Below are 26364 nucleotides of genomic sequence, written 5' to 3'. Positions count from 1 at the left end.
CGCCCCGCCGCAGGCTCGGAGCCGCCGTCGGTTCTAGAGTCAATTTTATTTAATAAAATAAAGTACAGCAATCAACCAGCTGGGAGGAGGAAGAGGGAGGATGGGGTGGGGAATCAACGCGCGGCCGCCCCCCCCGCTCAGGCTCCCCAGCGCCTCCCGCTCCTCCCTCGCCCCCGGGTAGGGTGGGCTGCGGCACTGCCGCCGCTGCCCGGGTCGGAGGTGCATCCCCCCCCACCCCGGGGCCTCCTCACCACCGCCGGACCGGCATTTCTACCTGGCTAGCGTGTGCGGCTGGTGCCGAGCGTGCTGCCACCGAAGCTGCTGGCCCTGGGTGTGCGCAGCAGGGGAGCATGCGTACGGGCTGCGATTCCCAAACTAGCTAGGGCCACCCGGCGGCCCTGGGATCCCCGGGGCCTCAGGCTGGGCAGGCAGTCGAGTGGCACAAGAGCCGGTGATGGGGGAAAACAGAGCAGTTGAAGTGGGAGGGAGGGTGTCGAGTGCTGCCCAGTGCAGCGCAAAGCTGTGTTGGTGCAGCAGCAGCGGAGCGGCCAGAGGCGGGGGGCACCTGCAGGCAGGTCAATTGGAGGAGAGCAGGGAGCTGTGAGAGGACAGGTCCATGCTGCTGGCGCTGAGGCCTCTGCTCTCCGCACGGAGGCCTTGGGTACCCTGGAAAAATACAATGCTCATGACCACCAGTACCTGCAAACCACACCCCAAAGCTGCCAGCCCACCTCCTGCACTTCTCGGTTTACAAGCCCAGTGCCATTATCAGCCACGTCAGGTGCCACCTCTGCTCCTGTTTTATGGCCGGAAGGTTTGCTGAGCTCAAGCAGGGAAGGAGTAATTAGTTGGAGGCGACACCTTCAGTTTTGGAGCCATGATCTTGGAAGGGGGCCTGCACAGCTTGCCCAGGGGATGCAGGTGGGGACAACTGGCCCAGCCCACCCCTTGGGAAGGCAGAATAGCTCCAGCCCTGACAGCAACAGAATTCATAACATCCAGTGGGGTCTCAGGTGCCATATGCATGGCCTGCTGTGGCCTCCACCATCTCTGTTGCAGGCCACAGCTCCTACCCCAGCACCCATTCCTGCACCAGACCTGCCATCCATCCCAGTGCTTACCTCAAATGAAGCATCACTAGATTTGTGCAGGTAATTTAATGATGCAGCTCGTTTCATGCTACAAGAAAACAGAGGAGAGCAGGAGTCATCTTGCTATGCCTGGTCCGACCCTAGCCCCCAGGGTAGCAGGGCCCCCTCACCCACCCTGGTTTTCACACCTACCTGGTGTTCCTGGGCTCCAGGGGACCATTGCCCTGCAGTTTCTTGACCAACATCTCACTGCTTCTCCGTATCACATCCCGGATTTTCCCCAGGGAGCTGCTGCGCTGAAGGGTGCCACTGCCATCCTGGACACAGAGACACAAGCCAGGGCAATGGCTGAGTGGCACCAATCAGGCTCTGACATGCTGCAGACAAGTGGCCAGGACTGAGCTTGGCTCCAAACACCCTCTTTGCCTGTTTGCACTGAGGGGCTAAAATCTCCTGGTCCAAAGCAGGCTTTCTACTCACAGCATGGCTCATCCTGGTTCTCCATGGGACATGATGACCATGGAGCTGGGGAACCCCACCCATGGCTCAGCTCATCCAGACTGAGCCTCCCTCATGTCCAGTACCAGCCCAACACTAAGCCAGGCTGCTGGCCTGCAGTGGGCTATCAGCACAAATGGCACTGGCATCCCCACTACTCTGCTTCAAATACAGCACAGCTCCATCACCTGCAACAGCTCAGGCAGCAGATACCAAAGAGGGTCCACTGGCCAGGGAAGCACCAAGACCTGATTGGAGCCCCAAACTTGGGGATACCTTTGTCAGGCCAGGACATCCATTTCAAGAACACCCTCCTCTTTTGCTGCTGGCTGGAGACTATCCTCTTCCTCCCCCTCCCTCTACCCTTCCTCACCATGCCATTGCTACTCCTTCTCTTCATCCAGCTCTCATCCTGATGCATATCTTGGTCCTGCATGCCAGGTCTGCAGGCTCACTCATTGTCAGACAAGACCAGTCCACGTGCACACACAGCCTTGTGTCCCACCTCTAATGTCCTTGAGACTATTAGTTTTGAACCTGCTGAACAATTCAGCCAGCTCCATCTCAGATGCATTCATTTGGCACCAAAACTGTGGCCAAGCAGGCCCCACCCTGCTTGACCTCCCATCTTTAGCTGCATCTGGCCCCACCTAGCTGCCCCAGGATGGCACTTCGAAAGGATTTCTTTACAGCTTCCTGCTTTTTCAAGAAACCAAAACCATCCCTAAATCTGGTTAACCAGCCACTTACTTCCCACTTACTCCCCCAGAAGTCTCAGCCTCTGACAGGCTCCTCTGGCACACCTCCTGCATTTAGCTCCACGTGCATTCAAGACACAGGCTGCCAGCACCATACCATCTCATGCCAGAGGGACATAATGGCACCAAGTTCTTTTCCTGTGGCCAGGCAGGCTCATTACAAAACGTTATGGCACCACTGCTGATGTGCAGTTATTTTTGCTCTGGTCTGGTAGCAGTCCATCCTAGTCCTGATGGCTCCTGGCACATCAGAGTAGAAGAAGGAGGCAAATGCAAAATCCCTTTGCTCCTTTTTAAACATGCACAGGAGCCCCTCTGTACCACTCCAAAGGAACAAAATGCTCCATGACCCAAGCTGGCAGCAACAATTGCCCCATGACTGCCCATGCAGCTCTGCAAAAGCAGGGTCTCTGCCTTCAGCCGCTCACCTACGCTGACCCCTGTGGACTTTCCAACACCTCCTCTCTCCAGGTACTAAAAGGTGATCCAGCCCCAGACCTCTCTCCAACAGCTGACCAATACATTCCTACAAGCATGATTTTCTCCTTGTGTTTATCTCATCCCTTCTCGGATAAGCCAAATGCATTGAAACTCTTCAGTTTCTCATCAGGATAGGGGTTTTTCCTATCCTGGAGCCATGTGCTGTTGCTACAAGGGACCTACTCAACAGGAATGAAGAGAGCACCAAAAGTATTAACATGCCAAACAATTCAACCCCTGCACCAAGCATTCTGGACAAGTTTTGGGATGAGCTGGCCAGAAGGAACATGCAGCACTAGCAAAGACAGGGAGGGGGGTGATAGGAATGCCTTTTGCCTCTCCATCAGATTTGCTCTGGGTCACCACTGCAGGGTACTGCCATGCCAGGCACTCTTGTTTTTCATAGGGCACAAGAACCAGGGAAAGAAAACAGAGCTGGGGCAGCGGAGCAGGACCATGGCTGCAGGATCCAGCCAGAAAGTACGCCCTGCAGTCAGGTCTGGAGGATAGAGCCACATTTCACCAGCTGCAGCGGTACAGGATGACTGCAGACCAACACCAGAACCAAATGCTGCTGCATGCTGGATTAAAAATAGCCACCCCATTCTCCCCACTTTTTTCTGCAGTTATTTTTAACCCAGAACATTTATGGGGCTTGTTTTACCACAGAGCCCCCACCTCATTGTACTCACCAGAATGAGAGTGCTCAAAGAAACAACTACACCACTGATTCTGTCTCCACTACATGCTCCCACCCTGCCTGCCTCATGGAGGCAAAGGACTTGGGTAGGATTGGCAGCATGTGGAGCTCAGCACTGAGCGTGCAGCGGGGCATTTATCTGGCTAATGGGAACAATTGCTGGGGAAGGCCAAAGCTCAGAGACCCCAGGGCAACCCTGCCACCCATGGCTAGGAAGCTGAGGTTAGTAGCAAACCCAGTTTGGAGGTCAGGGAAAAGTACAGTGGAGCTGGGTCTCTCCAGTGCCCAGTCTAGGAGCCGTGCCCTGGGGGCAGCACACCCCCCTGCACACACACAGACAACAAGCACCCCACACCTGCTCCAGCAACATTTGCACCCACCACTCCAGGGCTGACCAACGATGACCTACAGAACATGGAAAGAAGCACAGGGCAGCAGTTCAGGTCTGTCTACCTTTAATCAGAGGTACAGTTGTTACAGCACCGGGTCCAGGACTTGGCAAACCATGGGGGGCAGGTGGCACTGAGGCCTGAATGCACCCTGCACTGGGGACTCACCACTCTCCAGGAGCATTGAGCAGTACTGGGAGAGAGAGGCAGGGAAGGTGCAGCCCTAGACCACTCAGCCCTGGGCTCCACACCCCACAGTCCTGAGCACAAATATCCTTTCAGTAAGTACAAGCTTCCAGGGGAGCAGGATCCATGTGCCCCAAGGACTCTGCACCACCACAGGAAAGCCAGGCCCAAACAGACACAAGCACGTTTAGTATCACAACCTTCCAGATGACTAACAAAGGAGAAACTATAAATAACAGGGGTGTGGGGGATGTGGGTGTCCTGCGCTGGCCTCTATCCTGCTGGCTGCAGTCTTCCCAGCACTCTTCCCATGTAGGGAAGCCAGCAATGTTCACTTCTACCAGGAGGTGGGATGAAGGTGCAAGGTTCAAGACAATGGTGGTCTGGCCCTGAGAAACACCATCCCCTTTGCCAGCCGTGAATGACAGCAGCAGACCCTGTGCAGGCCTGGAGTCGCATCAGAGGCACTAAGCCCATTACACACGTGCCACTGTCTCCTTAGCAGTGATAGACAGGGTTATAGATTTCCCATGTATTTGGCTAGAGACAGCCAGGCACTGGGTCACAGCCCCAGGGAGCATGCCTAGCAAGCCAGGTCCTGTGTTCAAGAACTATCCTCCTCCATGAGCAACCTGCCCTCTTCTCCTATGGAAACCTCCCTCCAACCATCTCATCTGCTCCTACATGCTCTGAGCATCCTAAGTTCCAGCTCTACCTTTCCTTGCATCCTTCTTTGCACCTCCTTTTTCTCCCAACCACTCTGTTCCATTCCCTATCTCCGCCACTTCTAATAGGCTGGAGCCTAGCCAGAATTTCTGCTTTCCTCCCACCCTTCCTCTGCCTCCGAAGAATAGTGAACAGCTTCAGTCCTGCCTCTTCTTCTCTCAGCAGCCACACCTGGGGACCTCGGAGCAACAAGGAGATGATTCACCCCTTAATGCCATCAGGTGAGGAACTCGGCTACAGAATCAGGTCAGGAGGCTGCAACCAAACATGCTTGTCCTGGCAGGTCCCTGTTCCATGTGTGGCCTTCGCCTGTCACCCCCTCACCTCACCTTGGATGTACAGTAGCTATAGGCACCCTACATCCCTGTGCAGAAAGACCCACATGCTGCCCCTGGGATGCAGAGCTCAGCGGGGAGAAGGATAGCAAGACAGGGACTGCCCGGTGCTGTAGGGAGAGCCCAGCTTACCAATGGCCAGCGCAGGTTTGCTACAGGGCACTAACATCAGCCAAGCCTACAGGGAAGAAAGCAACTGGGCATAAGACAGCCCTGCCAAGGCCAGGCCTCTCTGTCCCAACTCATCTTCATGCCTCTGTCCTGGCCTCTGCAGAGATGGAAGGAACAAGCTAGGAGGGTTGAGGATGTATAATGATGGAGGAGTCGGCATGCCTGGAGATTCTTCAGACAATCTCCTGCAGGCCTGGTCCCATCCCCAGGGCTATGGCAAGGGAAGGCTGGAGGGGTAGGGGCATGCCAGGGGACGGTGTCCCGTCACCCTGGCCTGGGGGGAGTGGGAAGCTCCTCGCAGATTCTTCCTGCTCTTGCTGGCCACGGGACTGGAGCTGGGCCATGGGGCCAGGCACTCGCTCCTCTGCTGGCGTTGCGGTGCCCTCGTGCACCAGGAGGGTTGGGGGACTGGCGTGGAGGTCTTGCCGAGGAAGGAGGGATGGTGTGGAGGAAAAGTCAGAAGATACAACACAAACATCCAGATGATTGCGGTGGAGGGGAAAGAGGGAGTCTCGGGAGGCATTTAAGCCTAGTGCACAGAGAGGAGAGAGAGACAATTTACAAGGCCGTGAGGTTGTAGGTCACCCAGGGAGCAGGTGGGGCAGGGCCCAGGCTGCATGCAGAGACACCGGGCCACGTCTGGGGCAGGGAAAGAGTCTTGTGAGGCTGACACAATGCTCTTACATCCCTGCGGGTGTGCTCCAGCCGGCAGGCAGGAACAGTGAGCTCAGGGGGAACAGCTTGAGCCTCCTGTTCTGATGGGTCCCTGCTCCTGGGCCTCGTGCACCCATAGGGTGCTTGCCAAGGCCTTAGCACCCCTGAGCTGGTGCCATCCCTGCCCTCATGGCCCAGACTCTGGCGCCAGAGTCCAGGCCCTGGCGTGCTTCCAGAGCTGCCCCTGGCAGCTAAGGGATGGCAGCAGAGACTGCCCTGAGGCCTCCAGACCAGCACAGGGAACAACTGGTCATGATAGACAGGAGCAGTGGGAGCTTCCTCAGCCTTCTTTTTGGGGTTGTTGCAGCTCATTGCTAGGCCACTGGCTGTAGAGAGGAGGCTGGGAATGTGTCCAGCAGGCTGGAAAAGGCACCACACATCAGGTGGTGGCAGCAGCAGCCTTGTTCCCCAGGGTGCTGGGCTAATCCTCAGACCCTCCATCTAACAGCTGGCGAGGCCTGGGAACACCTGCCAAAGCCCCTGGAGGAGGGTCATATCCCCCTTGTCTGTCTGCATCAGGCTGGGCGATAGGGTGGCATCGCATGCTTGCCTTGGGATGATCAGCTCAGAAACCATCAGGAAGATCTCCCAGACCATCACCAGTGCAAACTGATCACCCAATACCAACCACAGCCATGAGGTACTGCAGAGAGACACCAGCCAGAACAGGGATAAGGTGATCCTAATCCAGACCTACAGCCCTCTCTCTGCTCATCTAGCCCCTCTACTCATGGGGATTACAAGGACCCAGGATTGGTCCCTTGCTGGGGCCAGGACCCTCTTCACTCCTGATGCCAAGAGTTGGGACAGTGGGTAGCCTGCATCTAGCAGGTTTCCCTAGAAGCTCTGCAACCCAGATCCCCTCCAGCCACCTCTGGGGTACAATCCACAATCAAGAGAGCCAGCAGGCTTCAGGCTTGGGTCTTGAGAGGCTGTCATGGCAACAAGGGAGAGAAAGGAGGCAGGAGGAAGGGAGGGAGCTCATGCGGGTGGGATGGAGCCAAGGCAGGTAGGGAAGGGTTAGTGACAGCAGATGTGAGGGGGAAGCAAAGGACTCTGTGTGCTCAGTGTACATTGCTTAGGTACTCAACTAGACTATGCTCTCAAGTAGAGTTTGCAGGAGCAGTAGTAAGCATTAACAGCTCTAGAAGTCCTCGAGCCAAGCACCTGCCAGCACCATGCTCACTTCCTTCTCTTCTCCCTTCTTCTTGCAGAAGACAAAAGGCACCTGTCGCAGACCTGGACTGCTACCTTCCTCCAAAATCAACACTAGTGACCAAAGCGACCCACAGTCTCAGAGCAAGCCTAGACAGGCTCAGGTTGCCCTGTCTGTGCCTCAGCTAAAACTAACCTCTTCTGCCACCACTGGTCAGGTCAGACCAGTCTGGCATCCTGCAAAGACCTCTTACCATCTCTGCTGGGCCAGAGCCCAGAGAGCACAAGACCAGGAAGAGGGGGACAGCAAAGGCTGCAGACTACTCCTGTGCCCTGCAGTCACTCAGTCACAGACACACCAGGCACATACACAACCCTCCCCAACATCACTTGTGGCGCAGTGTGGGACAGACAGTGAAGCTGCTGACAGTGGTTGACTGGGCCTGAGAAAGGGCTGATGCTCTCAGCCAGGGCCTCAAGAGGGGAGGAACAGCAAGAAGAAATGTTAATAAGGTTGCAAGGTTAAGATTAAGGGCAGACCAGCTCATGCTGTGCATTGCCAAGGGCCTGGCAGCCCCTTGGAAGCAGGAGTGCTCAGCTGGGGATATCTGGCCCATACACCAGAAGGCAGGCCCAGACACACACCTTTGCAGGCTGACTGGCCTGTGCCAAGAAAGAGGGGAAGGAGGTGTGCAGGGGAACGAATGGAGATAGACAAGGATGCCACAACAGGCCACGTGGGCACAGCCCTGAGTCAGACTGTCCCTTCCCTCTGGTAGCCAGCTGAGGCCATTCTTGATGGTGTCTTGTACTTACCCCGCTCCATTCCACGCCCATACTCACTTCCTCGCTACCGTCTGTGGCATTCTCGTACTTGACGCCCCCCAGGCTCCGACGTCTCTCTGTGCCATCACCCTCCTTCAGGATCTCTACCACCTTCGTCTGGTTGATTGGGTCAATGCCCTGCAAACAGAAAGGTTAAGGAAGCACCATGTTTTACCCTTCTGCGTTCTTTCCCTCTTGGGATCTGCTCTGCCATCACTGTGCTTGTTCCTGTCCCCTTCTCTTGGCCCCAACCAAAACTCTCCAGAACAAGAATGAGGGAGCAAAATGTCATCTTGAATTTAGCAGCCCTTGTGTGGGTTCCCAGCTCAGTCAGCCTCCCACTGAGCCACAAAGCACCCCAGGGAACAAGGGCTTGCTACCCCAAAACTGACAACTTCTTTCTTCACTTTTTTGTGTGTGAAGATTTCTGATACCCTTTGGTCTTTGTGCTAGCTGGTTACAGAACCTGCTTTATTATTTGAGGATTTGAGAGGAGTTTAGGGTGACAGGAACTCTAAGAAATCCCTAGTGTGTTCCCTGGACAGAAAAATGAGTGGGAAGAAAACATCCCAGTGAATGCAGATCTCCTCAGTATATAACAAAGCACAGTAACCTGCCCTTAACCAGATGCAGTACTTCTGCACTCAAAGAGCCACATCTGCTTCCCCACACGTAAACATCTGCTCCACCCATGCATGCAGGCACATGCACAACCCCACACTTGTACATGTGCACAAATGAAACTCCAACCACCAAAGTGCTCTGGTGTCATGGGAATGTAAACCAAGGATATCAAAGTCTGCAAGAACAAAGAAAGTCCCTCATCACACCCCAAGCTAAGTGCTGTGCCATGACCTCCCACCCCAAACCCCAGGATGCCCCCTCCATCCGAGAAGGTCCTTCCCAGGTTACCTGCCGCCGAGAACGAACTGCACATTCCTCCAAGGTCTCAGCTGCCTCCAGCTTGCCCTGACGTCGGTACAGTGCACCCAGGTTCCTCAGAGTAGTGTTCACAGTTGGGCTGTAGTAACAGATGGGAGTGAGAAGGAGCCCTGGAGCCACTCCCTCCAGAGCCCACAGCTGCCCACAAACCACCTCTTACCTGCTGACCTTACAAGCCTTGTACCAGCCACCATACTCAGCGTAGGGAGCACCATCTCTGTGCTTGCTCTACAGGGTGAGGAGAGATGAGAGCTGTTAGCCAAGTGCCCGCTACTGTTCTCTGGCTTGTGCTCTCTCACTGGATGCCAGGGTTTGGCCCCAGGCTGCACCCCCATACCAGCCCACCCTTTGGAAACACAACATGCAAATGCAGTGATGAAGCCCAGCAGGTTCCTGGAGGGAAAGTTCATTTGTTGCAACAGACTGGGGTTACAAATAGAAGTGATGTTGCCACCTCAGCAAGGTAGACAATCGTATCTCCTTGCAACTTCCATGGTACCAAAGACAGCAGGGACAACACCGCCCACCCTTACAATACTCTGAAAGACATGACACTCCACTCCTCTCAACATTCAAAAGGGCGACAAACAAAACAAAACAACAACCAAAATCCCAACCAACTAAAACCTTTTAGGCACACCAGGCAGCATGGGCACTGAAACCCCCAAGCATGGCTAGCGAAGGAATGAACATCCAAGTCATATGCCTGAAAGGTCAGGCCTGCCCCACAGCAGCTCAGCTCAAATAGCTCTCTTTCCTGACCATGCCCAGCCCTTTTACTCCAAAGCTGGGTGGCTGGCCCTGCCTCAGCCAGGAGCAAGGAAGCTGTTGGCCAGAGCAACAGGAAAGAGAGCAGAGCTGGATGCTCAAGGAGAAAGATCTAGGGCCAGGACAATTCACTCTACTATCTGCTGGTCAGTAGGGACCACAGCATCTACAGGCTGTGTATAGCCACTGCTGCAGGGGCAGGGCCACCTTCCCACACACTGTGCACCCTGGTACAGGGCAAGCACTTGGGGCTGTGCCATGCCCCTGGTTCTGAACCCACAAGACACATGGGCTGGGCTGGAAGCACCACAGCTCAGCCCCCTGCCCTGCAGGGCTGCTCTCGCCAAGCAGGTACAGCAGATACACACCTTTGTTGCTCCCCAACAGGAGCTTCCCTCTGACAAGGGCCTCAGGTCATAAGAAAATTGTCCTTACAGGGGCCATTTTTCTTACTCAGCTCCACAGGACTTATCAGACCTTTACCCCATGTGCTGGGAGCCTCCCTGAGCCATAGTCACATGAGGGTTTCCTGGTGTCAGAGCCTTGGGCAGGCCTCGGGGACAGGAGAGCTCAAGACTCAAAATATCTCTGAGGCTTGGATGGAGGCAGTTCTAAAAGGGTGGCTGAACTCAAGCCAAAAGGCATCGAATACTCTGGGGCAGAAAGAGCCTCTCAGGCCAGGGGTGCCAGATGTGCCCAAGGCACTGGTTCTGGCACAAGGTGGCCTCCTCCTGCTGCCACTGAGAGCCAAGGGAAAGAGGGGTGAAGGAAAAAAGAAGTGAAGCTCTGCAAAAGGGGTTTGATGTTTTTTAATAGGAGACATGGAAACACAGCACAAAGCAGAGCACAGCAGCCCCAGCCCCTGGGCCAGCAGAACAGCAGGTCTATGGTTTCTGCTGCCTGGGCAGGAAAGCCATGACAACCATGCCACGCCCTGGGACATGGGTACAGCTGCCCTGGGGGACGAGAGGGCCCAGATGCAGGGAAAGGCGCTCAGCCCTTGTCCCGGGCTGTAAAAAGAATCTTGCTCCAACTGTAGGTCCCTGAGCCTGTTCTCTAACCCTGTATCAGAGCCTGTATTACCTAAAGCACAGCTCCACACTACATCTACTTCTGACCTCCTCATTCTCCTAAGATACCAGCAGAAGGATCCAAATCCCAGAGGGGCAAGAGGAGTCAGGTCTCTCCTCCAGCTTTAATTTCTCCTGCATGGAACTGTGCTGCAGCAAGTGTAATTTCTTTGCAACTGGAGCAGGGTAATGTGGAGCTGAACACTGCCCTGTGCTGGGGATGGCACGGAGCTGTTCTGTGGGAGACACAGTGTGCTGGTAGGAGGTAGCTGGTAGTGCCCTGTCCTTAGGACTCACAGGATGGGACTGGTAGGTCACTAAGCTGCCAGCCTGCTGTCTGAGCTCACACAGGGATGAGGCTTGCTCTGAAGGCAAAAGAAAGGGAAAGAGACAAAATTTGCTCCCAATGCATTCAGAGGACTAGACCAGAGCCCTTCATTTTGCTGTTTCACCCATCTGCCAAAATGCAGGTGAGATTTTTGACTTGGAAAAATCAGAGACAGGGCTCTGAGACCTTTGTCAGCTGAGCACAGAGAAGGGCCTGGGCAACAAGACTGGCAGCTTCTTTGCCTCTCAGCCTAGTCCAAGGCAAGCACAAGCCATGTCTATCCTCTTCCAGAGGACAGATAGAACATAGAAAAGCTAGGACCCAGTCTGTGCAGAGATTGTTTTCGGGTTTGGCTCCATTTCCTAAGCAAGGTGACGGCAGCAGTTTCTTCTTGACCTCCATTTTTCCCCAGGCAGCCTTAGGGCTGCTTCAGAAACAGGCTGTGCTCTGGGTACTAGCAGCTCTTTGGAACAGAGTGCCAAGGCTCTGCAGCACAACCCTCTGCCATCCGCCATCTTCCATCATCTGCATGCCCTAGAGGGATCACTAAAGCAAAGAGAGAGAGCATGCAGCCATGGCTGAGGGGCTGAACAACTCCCTGCCCCAGGGAAAGCATCAAGCTCTCTGATGGCCCTTCCCTCCCTGCTGGCCCAAAGAGCAGCCATGCTCTCCCCCCCTCTCCAGACCCCTCCTGGACCTCATCAGTGACCACAGCAGCTCTTCAGACTGCAGGAAGGAGGGTCTGGCTGTTATAAGAGAGCACCAAAGCCCCTGGATCTCCTTCCCCTCCCAGTGCTCTTGCTGCTATAAACAGGCAGCACCACCAGCTTAGACCCACCTTGCTCATCTCCTCTCTCTCCTCCGCGTGCATCCATATTGGCTTGTGTTCATCTGTGTGGGAAAAAATGCAAGACACCTCCACTCACCATGACCTCCTGTTGCTCTGCCACTTCCCCTGGGGCTCTGCCTCCTGCACAGTCCAGCACTCTGTCCCCAAAACAAGCAGCTCACCAGAGGGAAGTGACAAGGCTTCCAGAACAAGTCCTCCCATGGGAGAATACCTGTGAAAGGTGTACTGGAGAACCTTCTTTGCATGCCTAGAACTGACTGTGCCACTTGCTATTCCCTCTTTTATCCCAACTCAGTAAAGTTAGCTGTTCCCAATTCAGTAAAGATGACAGCTGTAGCTCTCCAAGACCCCTTCTGACAGAAGAGGTGGAACAGCATAACACACTAGAATGGCAGTTTCTCAAGAGCTGCCTGAAGCAGAGGCCTGCAAAGCATCCCATCCCTTTGCCAGAGGGATGCCAGAACCAGCCAAGCATAGGCTGAGAGCCAGGAGACAAATCTGCTTACCCTTCCCTAGCCTCAACAGCTTCTGTTATACAAACCATCCACAGAGCCAAACTCCTTCACGTGAGCACGGGTGAGGATCTCCTTATACAGCACCTCTGCATCTTTGTATTTGCCTTGTTTCAGGTAACAGGAGGCCTGCAACAAAGCAAACAGCTCAAGCTTCAAAGGGCAACACAAAATTAACTCTTCCTCCTTCTTGCATCTCTCTCTCTGCTTCTTCAAGCACCCAGCAAGGCTCAGCTCTCCCATGGCACCACTCCCCATCCCTATGTGGCCTTTTCCCAGAGTCTCACCAGGTTGTTCTTGGTCTTGGCCACGTTGGGGTCATCAGGACCCAGGCAGCTCTCATAGATCTCCAGGGCTCGGCAGTAATAGTACTCTACCTCATCATACTTGCCCTGGTTCTGGCACAGCAGGGCTAGATTGTTCAGCTGCTTGGCCACATCAGGATGGTCTTTGCCTAGGACCTGGGTAAAAAAAACAAAAGAAGAAAAGTAACAGAAAGTCAACATTTAGAGACTGCAGTGGACTCCTGGAGTTAGTAGACACTGTAGTCCCTCCAGGACATGCCTATGTCATACAGAAGCCAAGGACTAGGGAGGTAAACAGGAGAAAACCCAGCTTCCACCTCCTGGCAGGCCTCTCCAAGTCTGCACACACAGGAAAAGCAGAAGCAGCAACTACAGAGACACGATAAGTCCTGGATCTCCCAGGTGCAGTGAGGGAAAACCCCCAGGGAGAGCTGGAAGGAAAGAGAGCATAAAGACCACTACCTTCTCACGGATCTCCAGGGCTCGCTTACAGAGTGGCTCTGCTTCTTTGTACTTCCCCCTCTTGCCGTAGAGAACAGCCAGATTGTTCAAAGTTGCTGCCACCTGCAGAGACATAAGCTTCTCCATGAAACCAAGCTGAATCCAGTGGGACCAGACAAAGGGTGCAAGGAGCAGTACCAGTCCCATTTCCCTCATGCCTGCAACACAGCTGCTTCTGAAGAGGAGATCCAGAGGCAGGCAGCTACCCTGCCTACACTGTAGGATCCAGAAGACAACACCTGATATGTCAAGCTAAACAAGACAGCAGGAAATACTGACACAGTGAAACAGAGCCCCACAGCATGTGAGCAGCATGTTTCATGTCTCAGAGCACACTGCTGTCCTTGGCAGTCTGGCAGCAGACACACCATAAGGGCACCATTCTACCCCCAGCAGCATCCACAGGTCAAAGGAAGCGACTGAAAGAGGAGGCAGACACTCACCGCTGGGTGGTCTTTGCCCAGAGTCTTCTCACGGATGGAGAGAGCATCATTCAAGAGGTGTGCTGCCTCTTTGTATTTATTCTGATCCCTGCAGTGCAAAGCCAAATCAGTTATTCAGGATTTGGACACCACAGCCAATGGCAAGCGGAACTGTGAACAGTACTCCTTCCACACAGATCCAGACCCCACAAGCCCTTTCATTTCTCTGTTCCTCCTTACCTTTGCCAGTCCCTAACAAAGGATAAAACTCTATCAGGGAGTATGGCAATCAAAATACCTCATCATCTGTGCCAAAACCTCATTGAAAAGCAAACTACTAGAAGCTGGGGGAGCTCCCTGTAACCAGAATGTGCTGTGCTGGGAACTTCAGAGAGGTAGAAATCTCTCCTGGCCCAGTCCTGCCCCCCCTGCCACACTCACCTGTATACTAGTGCCAGGATATTGAGCATGGTGGCCACATCAGGGTGATCATGGCCTGATGTCTTCTCCAGGTCCTCCAGAGCCTGCTTGCATAGTGGTACTGCCACCTCGTATCGTCCCTGTGAGGCATACTGGATGACAAGGTTGTGGAGGGTGCGCAAGCGTGCAGGAATCTCGTAGCCTCCCTGCTGGGCAGCTGCCACTGCACTGCTGTGTTGGTGGGGCACTGCAAGCACAGAGGAATAAACAGGGAAACAGTTGGCACAGCAGGCTTGAACACAGCCAGACAGCAACCATGCATGAGCAAACACTTACATCCAGGACCATGCTCTTCCTCCTCATTTGGGAACAGATCATCCAGAGAGTCCTTGGCAGAGTCGCCCTCCTTCTCCTCCTGAGAGGATGGTAATCACAATACTATTGGTACTCACAGGAGACAGCAGCAGACTGGGCTGAGTCAGCTGCCAACCCCTCCTCCCCACTGCAGCCCACCCAACACCCTCAGGTTCCCCTGTTGTCTCTGCCACCATCTTATCTTCCCACCATCCAACAAAACTAATAAAGCCCAATTTCCCCAGCACAATCTGGCATGCTACTCCATGTTCTTCCAGACACCCTGCCCCATGCAGGCTCCCTTTAGTTACAGGCATTTGGGTGCATAGTAGCTGGGAAGGGGCAAAATCCAGGGCAATCCTATCACACCTAGGCACTCCCGCTGAGTCCAACTTCTCCCATCACCAAAGATGGCTGGTGGACAGGACAAGGGCATACCGAAGGTGATACATCCTCATCATACTTCTTCAGCTGGTTCATGAACTCAAGGTGTTTCTTCTCCTCCTCCAGCTGAGCCACGGTTTGTTCACTGCGCTGCAGCTTTTGTTGGGTGTTGGCAAGCTCATCACGCAGCCACTGGTTCTCCTGGCACAGTCTCCGCACTTGAGCGCGCAGCTTCTGCTTCTCTGACTCCACAGCATTCAGATGGTTGGACAATGCCATCATCACCTTGTCAAGAGTCCCAGTCAGTAATGATCACACTGTTTATCTCCCTCACATGCCCACCCCCAAGGTCATGCTGGCCTTCTACACTCAGCCCCTTGCTGACTCTGCAGCTTATGGGAAATGATCCCGTGCCTGCCTTCCCCTCTCTGTCTTGGGTGAAAGCTAAGGGTGCACCCACCACTCTCACCTGAGCTTCTCCAAGCCCCAGTTCAATCATCTCCACTGACTTGCGGAGCAGGTTGGATTTCTCATGCACAAGATTGGCTTCTTCATCTTTCTTCAAGCACTTGATTGTCTCCAGCAAGCTGTGTAGGATGGAGTTGTGTTCATTCTTGAGTGCCTCCAGCCCTTGCATCACCAGCTTGGTGTTGGAAATTATTTCCTCTTGGCTCAGCTTGTCCAGTTTCTCCTCCCTTGGATACACCATGGTGGACATAGTCCTGCTCCTGCAGCCATACACAGAGAGAAAGAGAGAGACAAAAGCTTAGTGCTTCAGTGCTGTTTCAGGGAGCTGCAATCAGCCACAAGTGTCACAGCCTCCTTCAAGCAGTGAGTGTTGAACAGGTAGCCCACACTAAGACCTTCCCCTTCATCTTCCCCTCTCCCTTTGGCAGCAGGCACCTGTCAGGGAATGTGTCTCCACTTTTGTGGCACAAAGTGCTGGCAACCAGTGCAGGGTGGCACACGTGGACAGCAGACAAAAAGGCTGGAATAAGTGCTGACCTCCAACACCCCCACACTCCCAGCAGCAAGGAAAGCTGATTTAGATTCTGTTTAAGAGAAGAGATTTGCAGTTGGCAGCTGGGATGGTGATGAGTGCATCTCCTGCCCACAGACCACTGATACAAGGAGGCTGCCAGAGCTCAACACCTCTTCCAACTGCAGAAGAAAGGGAACAGAAAGTGAAAAAAATTCAGAAGATCAGAAGAGTACACCCTGACAATCTGAGCCCCAGCACAGAACGGCCATTTTGGTGACAAGGGACGTAACACCACCATCAGGAACTGATTCAGCCTGTGTGGGAAAGCTTACTTACACTAGTGTAACTGTAGCATTTGCTGTAACCCTTGTGTGGGTGTCAGCTTGAAACATTAACAGCTTTTCCAGCTTCTTTTGCCCTTCTGCCTTCTCAAGGATTCAGTCATGTAAAGGATTCCATCACATAAGGATTCCATATCCTTCCCTGCCCTGTTCCACCCAACATACCAAAGCTACCATACCAAAGCACAGGAACACCAACTCTTACAGTCCACAATGTCAGCATGGCTGCAAGATCCCTACATAGAAAATCCAGGAGCTGAGGGAAACATGGCAGGCCAGAGGCTAGAAGACATCAGAAGCTGGCAAGACCCCTTACAGCAGGGTTGCCACTACCCTGGCTGCTCCACCAACTCAATCATCTCTGAGCCCACCACCACCACCACCCTCCCCCTCCACTCTCCCTCCTGTGGGCCATTCCAGCAGCCTCTTCACATTACTCAGCCAGGAAAGACAGACACCACCCACCTCTCTTCGGCTCACTCCGCAGCCAGCCTCCTGCTGGCTGCGATGCCCTGAGCAGACAAGCACCCTCCTGCCTGCCCTGCCCTGCCCAACCCAGCTCAGCTGCCCCTCCTGCCCGCCCGGGGCTGGCAGGAGGCACTGCAACCGGAGCATCCACGGCCCTGCTGGCAGGAAACTGGCCAACTGCCCAAGCACTCTGCAGGAGGAGTTAGCACAAGAGGTACCCACGAATTTGTCTTTGTCCTCTTGCAAGACCTACCTCTGTGTGATTTAAGCTCTTTGTTTGGCAGCAGCCTTGCGCCTGGTTTACTGAGCAAGCAGAAATGCTGCCCTAGGTAAAGGAACATAGAGAGAAGAGCTCCTCGTTTAGGCAGGGCTCCTCTCCTCCCCAGCTGAGCACTCTGACCAGGGGGGCTCAGGGTAATCAATACCCCAGCTCAGCTACCACTATCCCCACCTAAGAGTGGGCTTTGAGCAACGGAGGAGTCCAGGTTCTTCCTCACTGCAGCACTGATGGTGAAGACGGTGAGCAGTGCTGCAACAATTGCTGTAAGTATACACACACCTCATTATACCCACTCCTTTCCTCCTTTTTAGCTTCACTCCTCCAGAAATTCCATGAGTTGTATTATATACCTGAGCTCTTCTCTCAGCTCCTTTTTTGTTTCTGTTCCGCTAATGCACATTCATCTCACAGGAAAGGACAGTAAACTCTTGACACGCAGCAGAGACCTCACTACTGAACCTCAGCAGGGCAGAAAAAAATGTTCATGTCTTTTGAAGACTGGTTTCCTGTTCATACCTTTGAGTAAAAGCCAAGTCCTCCCCCACCAACCCAAGAGTCACAGTGCTGACTTCACATTAATTTCACAACCCAGCATCAGCACCAATATGGAGCCATACATCATGTATCCTTCACTTCTGGATATATGCCATGCTTTACATGGTTACCCAATGCATCATGCATTTTATACTGAGAAGTCTCATCTGGACTGTGATATTTCTCACTTTCCTCTAAAGACCATATAACAAGAATGTCATCGAAACCATCACTAAGATAATGACAGAGGACATATACTTCTGTTTCAAATGAAAGAATAGGTCTGTTTAGAGTTTGCTGCTACTCATATCCTGTCTTCTAAACTGATTCTCCATGAACTCGCAGCTATGCATTCTGGTCCATAATTCCCCTGGTTATTCTTTTCCCCAACTTTATAACATACCTAGGGGAGTGACCAAGTGCTAAAAACAACAAGGAAAGCCCCACCTTCAGCAGATTTCTTCAGGTGAGCATGGTTCAGGAAAAGAGATGCAATGATCCCCAGCTCCAGAGAAAGAGGCTGGCAACCAAAAGGATGCTCGTGCTGCCACATCTGGCAAAGTACTGCTGTCCTGCTCTGAAATGGGTCCAGACAACCTCCCAGGAAAGCTCAGACACACACCTACCTGCTTCCACAGAAGCCAAGGTGACAACTGCTAAAGGGTGAAACAGCCCATAAAAATGTCCCAGACACAGAAACAGAGAAATCAGGAAGTGAGAGTCCTCCAGAGCACAGGCAATTCTTGGAACATCAGGAGATCCCCAGAAGCAGCTTCATAAAACAAACCCAGCATAAAACAAAACAAAAACAAAAACCAAATGCCAAACTATAGCTCTCTCATAAAGCTCACACAGTTATGTAGCACAAGTGCATCTTCCTCTGCCCCTCTGTGTACTGGGCCAACTGTGAAATGCTGAGTTTTCATATCAGCATTACTTACACCCAGAGATCTTGCTGCCATCTTTGGAAAGTACAATACAAACACACTGGGAAGAAGAACATGTTACAGATCATGATTCAAAAGCCATCCGAGCTTGCACCTTGCTAGATAACAGACAAGACCCAGATCCATAGAAAATCAGCCTCATTAATTCTACTGTGCACAGAACTACTCCTCAACTGAGAAATCACTGAGCTATGTGTTAAACCACCAGTGCCTCTACTCTAGCAAAACCCTTTCTTCAACCCTTCCAGCAGAAAAAGCTCAGAGTATTTCACAATTACCATGACCAGCTTGATTTTCAGAACTGTAAAGATTTCAGACTTGAGAAGGGAAAATAATCACAGTGTTCTGACCCACAGCACATCAGTCTTCCTCAGTCTTCCTACCCTGCAACTTTATCCTCAGATCCTCAAGACATACCACTACAGGCTTCTCTCGCTGTCTGAGCTAACACCTCTACACAACTCCAGTCTTTCTCTCCTAGGATGACAGGGTAGAAGCATAGCTCTGCTAGGCACCAACATGCTTCCAGTGTTCAAGAGTGGATAGAGGCTTGCCCAGGATGGACACAGGGTGCAAAATCAGGCTGTTCACTTCCAAGTACCAACAAGAAAGAAAAAAGAAGACCACAAAGAAGTCACTTAAAAAGTGCTGCCTTTTGCACAGCAAAGAAAACCAACAAACACTGGTGGGAGATGGATTATTACCCCTCCAAAGTGATAATTCTTTCCTACAGAGCCTCCTCAGTCCTGGCAAGTCTACACTCAGCACCCAGACCTCCAGAGAGGAAACATGCACTATGGCAACCTACACCGAGGTCAGGCAGGCTGATGCTGCTGTATAAGCACCCTTAGTATTCCCACATGTTCAGTAAAGGGCACCGAGTGTCCTTTATCCAGGCAGAAAATGAGCTTCGCCTCAGCGGATCCTGCAGAGAGGAGGGGAGACACCATTATTTGCCTTTGGCAGGGGGAGACTCAGACTGGAGTAGAAATAATGTTTTTTTCCAACAAGCTCCTCAGGAGCTGGAGTGCCCAGCTCCTACTTTATCCTGCTGCATTCCTCAGGGCTCTGCAGGTATCACGGCCCAGGTCTCCACCAGCAAGTTTCTGCTCTATTTGGCATGTGTTCCTTACTTACAGTGAGCTGCTCTAACAGCCCGGCGTTCCAGCAACACCCATCCTCACCTCCTCTCCCCTGCTCCCATTTGGAGGACTGCTGCAGGATGATAGGAAAGGAACATGCGTGCAGTGAGCTTTGTGGCAGTTGCAGCAATCAGCCAGGAATCCACCAGTTAGCACATCTTGCCTGGCAGAAACCTTCCTCATGTATTCAAGTGCATAGCCGGGAAATCACTGAGCATCAGCAATTTCAGCAGCCCACTTTTTCTGCCTCTGAAAACTGCTCCCATATGTGAGGGCTTTACAAGGAAAGATCTGGAAGCTTCTCTGCGTATATGCTAAACCCACAACAGCTGCCACAACAGAATAAATGCCAGACTAAATGGGTCCAAGTGAATCTTAAACTCTAAATTATGATGCTAAGTGCTAGAAAACTAGAGAGGAGAGGGGGGGGAAAAAAAAAAAAAAAAACACCAAGAAAATCAGAAGTCAAATACAGTAGGACAAAGACTTCACATTTAAGCATGCCCTGACAAATTCAGTTCACTGCACTGTCTCCCCACACATCCCTGGACCAAGTAAATGTGAGACACAGGGCACTGTCACACGTGCACAACTGATCCAGTCAAGACAATAATTGTAGCTTCCTTCAAACTGTAGATGGCCTGCCAGCACTTTCTGTATAGAAGCGGGCACAGATTTTTAGTAGCAGACTCTTCTATAGGAGAAAGTAATCTAAGGATATGGTAGTTGCAGAAAAGCCATTGGATTCTAGAAAAAGGCTTCCTACGGAAAAGCCTAAGTGACCCACAGCAAAAACAAGTAACCATGTTTGAGGGACAGATAGCAATGGTAGTATTTATAAATGGAAACACAGCATTTAAAGTCTCAGTTTCATAATAATCCCAATCTCATGCTGTGTGACACACTTTTGCTACCTAGAAAAACATCAAGATTAAATATTTGGGAAGCAAACCAACTTGATAAAAGCACAGAGGGCTCCCCCTTTCCCCTTCCCCCACTCCTCTTGGACCTCTGCCAGCTCATTACTGTGAAGCGACAGAATAAAGGGTCTCTGGAAAGACTGATTGACCTCCAACAAAGCTAGAAGTGAATCACCACTAACAACCGAGTTTCCACTCCTAAGGGCTACTGCAACAAAACCTGGACCTAATACCTCGGACGCCGAAAAATAAAATAAAAGCAACAAAAAAAAGAGTGCCAAGGCTGCAACCAGCTGCTGAGCTGCACATCTGACAGTACTTCCTGAGCTGCTCCAATATAGATAAAACAAGGAATATAATCATGTCTGTATGGTGCTCATGAACTTCACAGCTAAGAACCGCTGCACACACATGTGTTAAGGATTTAGAAACAAAGGCAAGAAAATGATGTTTTGCAAATGCAGAAACAGATGACAGAGATTTGCAAATGACAGAGTCAGCTTCAGGGTAACATTAAGAATTATGGCTTGAATAAGACCAGAAGTCAGAAGGTAAATACTGGACTCCTAGATGGGTCCATCCTGGGTTATGTGTTGGCTGAGGTTCAAGTGAGGCACAAAACAGGAATGGTGCCCTGTGATGCTTGTTACTGCTGCTAGAAATGCCTGGTACATCTCATGCTCCCTTTAGACCAGTAGGAACACACAAATAGATCAGTCGTAAGTCAGCATCCTGGGAACTGATAACCAGCATAAGTCTGAGCCGCAATCCCAAAGCCAAAAAGGTGCAATAATAAGAGAGTCTGGATTTTGTATTATTTGGTAGAAATGCCTAGAGGTCTTTTTGAGTTCTCTGGTCCATCCTCTCACTCAAAACAGGTATATAATCAAGTATCTATCTCTAGTCAAGGGTTAGAGTACCTCCCAAAACAAAAATGCCACAAGCTCTTCAGACCCCTTGTCCAATGACTTAAACATCCTCATGTGGGAAGGAAAAAAGAAATTTAAAAAATCCTCATCCGAATTCCTTAGATAAACTCCTTATTACACTTGCTTTTGCTGAATGGCACTTCAGGAAAAACGGGTCAGGCATCACAGCACTAGGAACCGACCCTAAATCCAGAGGAAAAGAACAAAGCACATGCCTCCTTTCAACCAGGTCTCATGGGGACATGGTCCCTCTGTCCCAGATCAAGAGAGGCAACGCAATCCACCTCCAGCAGCAGAGCAGGGAGTGGAAACAAGAAGCTGTCTCACCCACATTCTCCCATGCCCAAACAACAAGACTCTCCTTAGCGTCCAGGCACCCACTTGCATGTTTTTAATGCCAATCTCCAAGCCCAGAAAGGCTTCACCCAACCAGCTTCCCCAAGCTTTAGAGTCAGATGTAACTCAGTACAAGTTAACTGTGCTGCTGGAAACAGCCCAGCCCTCTCTATCCGCTGGACAGGGATCAAGGCCAGGATTGCTTCTTTCAGCAGCAGCAGCTGACACATGCCAGCTCTAACTGAGTGTGAAGCTCCAGGGGTTTTTCAAGATATCTGCAGGCCTGTGTTGGAAAAGTCTGTGCTAACCAGCAGACTGCAAGAGAACCATGGGCTTTTAACTAGGACTAAGGAACTAGATTTGCAGCTCAAGTGGAAGGGCTCTCTAGCAAGGGAGATAGGAGACTCTTTTCATGTTCCTTCCCTTTGGTAATTAAACACTCCTCACTGCCCCAGAAGCTGCAGCTCCCTACCACCTACAGTCTCTAAGAGAAAACAAACCATAGCATAACCTTCCTGGAACCTAGGGTAAGATGGTGGTAAGATGGCTTTACAGGGACTCGACCACTGTGACTCACTTTCATATCAGTACAGAAAGGACCTGGGAGTTTCCCATTCACTTTCCAGCCCACAGCTGGAAATGGCAAATCAAAAGCAACTAGGGTTTGTTCTAACTGACCACAGCAAGCAAGTCCTGTGTTACAATAAGGATGTGTGCTGAGGAATACAGAGGAGATGGTCTGGTTGTCTTTCTACCAGATCACTCATTCCTTTCAAGGCCAGAAAGGTCTGTCTTCTATTCATTAGTAATCAAAGAATTCAGACACCGAAGATAAAAGGGTTAAAAAAACCAAACAAACAACCAACCAATTAAAAAAAGCCCACCCCAAACCAGCACACATGCTGTTAACAGAAAGCCATCTTGTTCCTTACTGCAGTTCATGCAGTCTATAACCCCAGCTGGCGGGGGAAACATACACCTTTCAGAGGCCATTGGAACAAGAACAGCAGTCTTCACCACTCTCACCAGTAAGATTGTGCTAATGCCTCCAGATCAGCTGGTAAGACCTTGTTTTTAAACTGTTGCTCATGTCTGCAGCAGCTCACAAACCATTCTGTATCTGGTGTGCTTGGGACTACAGTAGAACACCATTAAAAACTGTTCCCGGGCTAGCGGAGACAAGAGCTGGAATATAGCCAGGAAAAGCATCTCTTCCTAGCTTCAGAATCTGATTGGGAGTCTTGCTCTGTAAAGACTGAGAGCTATTACCTTGCCCTGACAGCATGAAGTAGTATTAAAGCAGGCAGAATAATTCCCAGGAGCCACTGTGTCTGCAGGCATCTGTAACATGACAGCTATGCACTGGATGCACCTCAGGAGTACAGAAGATGGTCAGGATGCAGCTGGGACCAGCAAGTCCCCTGAAGCCACTCTGTATGATCTGGAGACATCTGAAGTGCCCACAATCCCTCCACTCGTGTACATGGGACAGCTGCAAACACCATCTGACTGCAAGCCAATTATTTCCAGAAGGAAATGGGTCTTGTAAACTGTATCAAGGCAGCCAAATTAATAGAGAAAAATCTCTGCCTGCATAATAAGCAACAGTTCTGTTTTATCTCTGTCTCTCCTGACCATCTCTAAGGAGTTATATGGCTTATTCAAGCAAATGAAACCTTTCTCCAGCAACTCTGCCAAGATCAAAATCTTGCCCTATATCCTTTGTGCCCTGAGAGCCATTTAGGTATTTGGCTTTAATGCTGTTGTTCCTACATAAACCATTCCCCCAAAACAGCAGATGAGTTAATGTGAGCTTCCTGCTCCTTCTGCCAATTACAGCAAAGCTCAGCCATGTTTATTTACCCTCTGAGCTGGCCAGATCTTTGACCCAATGTGTGCTAAACACCACCCTCCACCTCACACAGAGGCGAGTGGCTTTCCATGTCTCCAAGCTGTCACTGAAGACAGGTGACCAAGGGCACTAGAGGAGACCTTAACATGGAGCTGCAAGAGAGTGCCAGATGCTAGCTCTGCAAGACACAGGGAAGCCTGTGGTTGCTGGTAATATGCCCCTGTTTCCCCCCATTGTGCAAATTTTTCCCGGCTGCCTGATCAGAGCATTCTGCTGCAACGCCATTCCCCAGCCCTTCTTCAGACAGTCCCTCCCCGCTGCATCTTCTCCCTCCCATAAGCTTACCAGCAATTGTGGTCGTCGCCCACATACCCCCCCCCCCCACCTTTGGTGGGGTTCATCTCCGCTTTGGAGCAGCTTAGTGAGCAGTTATTAATGGGAGTAGGGTTGGAGGGAGAAACAAGGCTCTGAAAGTTTGTGAGCCATTGCTGTATGCTCGGACCTGCCTCCGTCATCGTTTCTCCGGCTTTGTCTGGAAGCAGAAGGCACGCCCGCTGCGTATCCTTGGGACAAGCAAGCCAGAGAAACCCCTCCATCCCTCCTCGGTATCACCACGAAGAAATTCCGTGCCCACCTGGCTAACTCAAGTTTCCCAGGGAGAGAAGCTTCCACCAGCTCCGCCCGAAACCGCATTTCAAAGCGGTCCTTTGTTACAAGGCGGCCGGGCACCCTGCCCGTTCTAGTCACCCTTTGGGAATCCTCCCCCACCCCGCACCGCAGAGGAGCGGTACCTGGCTGCCTGCAGCGGCTTGTCCCGCGGTGGCACTCCCGGAGGCCCCAGCGCCGCAGAGAAGCGGCCGCAGCGATGCACGGCTCCTACGGCATCTGCTGGCCCCCGGTTCCAGCAGAAGCGCAGGCACCCGGCGCTCGGCAGCCAACCACACTGCAGCAGGGGGAGGGGAGGAGATGCAGCCGGGCTCCAGAAACAGGACGGTCTGACGCTCTCCTGGGAGCGCAGCGAGTGCCACGCACACCAAGACCAGGCCTCCCTCCTCGGCGACGGAGGAGCAGCGCAGAACCCCCAGGCTGTCGCCACACGCTGCCCAAGGGGCTCTGCCCCACCATCAGGCTGCTGCTCAGACGGCCCAAGTCACCCCTGCCCGACACCCATATAGATTTGCTATTCTAGACTCCATCTTGCAGCTAAAAAGGTTTTATGTCCTGTATGGTACCATCCTCACCTCTGTCCCCACTTGTTTGCCCCTAAGGTCAAGCAGGTGGGGCTGCAGAGAGCCCTCCCGCTGTGCGACCGCTATCACTGCGCCCAGAGCAATGGGCAGATGCGGGGACAAGATCGCTGGGAGTCCTAATGCGTCAGCACTGTGCAGTGCAGAGCTGGGCCAGGCACTGCACAGAAGCCTTCGTTTGATCTGTAGATGCTTTCCACAGGGAGAGGACAAATGCCACAGCATCACAGCACGCACCATAGCCAGCGGATTGCTGCTACAGCCATTCCATCCATGGTAACATGCAACCTTCTCAGTGCTCTCAACAACGTTTCATGTGCCTCTGGAGGCATGCTGGCCATATCTACCTCCACCTGCCCAAGCCAGTGTTTCATCAGGATTCCGAAGAAATCCAGAAGGGGAAGGGCTTCAGGTATCCCAGTAGGGAGCCCAGCCACGTTAACACGCAGGCTTCTCTCTTGCTTCATCTCATAACACACACTTTTTCACTGAAGCCTCTTAGTGCCCTCCCTTACCTTCTCTAGTTATGGAGGGCAAACCTGGCCAGCTATGAGCTACACACAGTAACAGCATGATAAAATAAATAAATAAATAAATTAAAAAAAAAAATCATGAGTTAAACAGTGGGCGTGCAAACACGTATTATTTATCTTACACTGAGAGCCACTCCTGGCAGTGAAGACACTGCCTAATTATAGAGCAGTGAATCCTGCGGTCTGTGTCCACAGCACCCTGGAAACAGCCATGACTGGGACTTCAGGCTGTGCCACTGTTGTCATAAACACACACCTCCCTCGGGGGCTCCCGGTCTCTGCCAGCCGTACCCACGGGGCAGACAAGAGCAGAGGCAGCGAGGCAAAGCCGAAGGCACGGAAGCCCGAGGACCAGGGAAGCCTGAGGAGGGCAGGAGGCGGCGGGGCCCCCGAGCCCGGGGCTCGCCCTGGTTTCCGGAGGGGCACTGGATCCGGCCGGCTACAGGGCACACCCCGCCGGCTCTTAAGTCCGCAGGATACCGCCCGTATCGCCGACCTTGCCCAGCAGGCGGGAGCGCGTCCCGACAGGAAACGCTACGGCGGCCCGCCGGTACCGGTGGCATGACGATGCCGACCCGGACGCTGCCCCCTCCCACTCCCGCTCCCCCCGACGGTGAGCCATGGCCGGCCATAGGGGCCAGCCCCGCGACGGGCTCTTCCCGCAAGGGCCCCGCTCCGCTCCGGCCGCTTGCGGTGGGGCACCGCCCCCGGGAGGCCGCGCAGTCCCGGCGCGTCCCCTCCCCCCGCCAGCTTGCCAAGCCGGGGTCGGGGCCGTGTCCGTGTCCTCCGCGGACGGGCGGGTGGGCACCTACCTCGCGGGCCCCGTGCAGCAGGCGGTCACTCGGCCAACCCCACCCGTCTAACCTGCTCAGCGTGAGGTCTCGATGGCTGCCGCCGCCGCAGCACGATCACCGTCCCGGTCGCAGTCCGAGCTGGGCGGGGCGGGAACCGACCCGGCACCGCCCCCAC

At 52.6% G+C, this 26364-nt stretch overlaps 1 protein-coding gene across 9 annotated transcripts; it reads right to left on the bottom strand.

Annotated features, from left to right (window-relative positions):
• Window positions 1–27: 27 nt before the first annotated feature.
• Window positions 28–26364, bottom strand: KLC4 (kinesin light chain 4). Of its 9 annotated transcripts, none has more exons than XM_030448304.1 (16): window positions 26260–26364; window positions 15354–15612; window positions 14939–15169; window positions 14483–14561; window positions 14168–14393; window positions 13748–13835; window positions 13266–13367; window positions 12786–12959; window positions 12528–12627; window positions 11975–12027; window positions 9131–9198; window positions 8941–9049; window positions 8020–8166; window positions 1284–1408; window positions 1122–1179; window positions 28–666 (listed from the first exon to the last, which is right to left on the bottom strand). In XM_030448304.1, the coding sequence occupies exons 2-16, from the start codon at window positions 15600–15602 to the stop codon at window positions 577–579; spliced, it is 1899 nt and encodes a 632-aa protein (XP_030304164.1). In that variant the 5' UTR covers window positions 15603–15612; window positions 26260–26364; the 3' UTR covers window positions 28–576. The 9 variants fall into 9 exon arrangements, with proteins under 9 accessions (XP_030304164.1, XP_030304167.1, XP_030304166.1 ...); XM_030448307.1 differs by having other exon boundaries at window positions 8047–8166; XM_030448306.1 differs by lacking the exon at window positions 26260–26364 and adding an exon at window positions 25652–25930.

The sequence above is a fragment of the Calypte anna genome, chromosome 3 (assembly GCF_003957555.1).
Source record: "Calypte anna isolate BGI_N300 chromosome 3, bCalAnn1_v1.p, whole genome shotgun sequence".
Classification (NCBI taxonomy): Eukaryota; Metazoa; Chordata; class Aves; order Apodiformes; family Trochilidae; genus Calypte; species Calypte anna.
The sequence above is the reverse complement of the archived record's forward strand: the minus strand, read 5'-3'. Positions and strand labels throughout refer to the sequence as shown.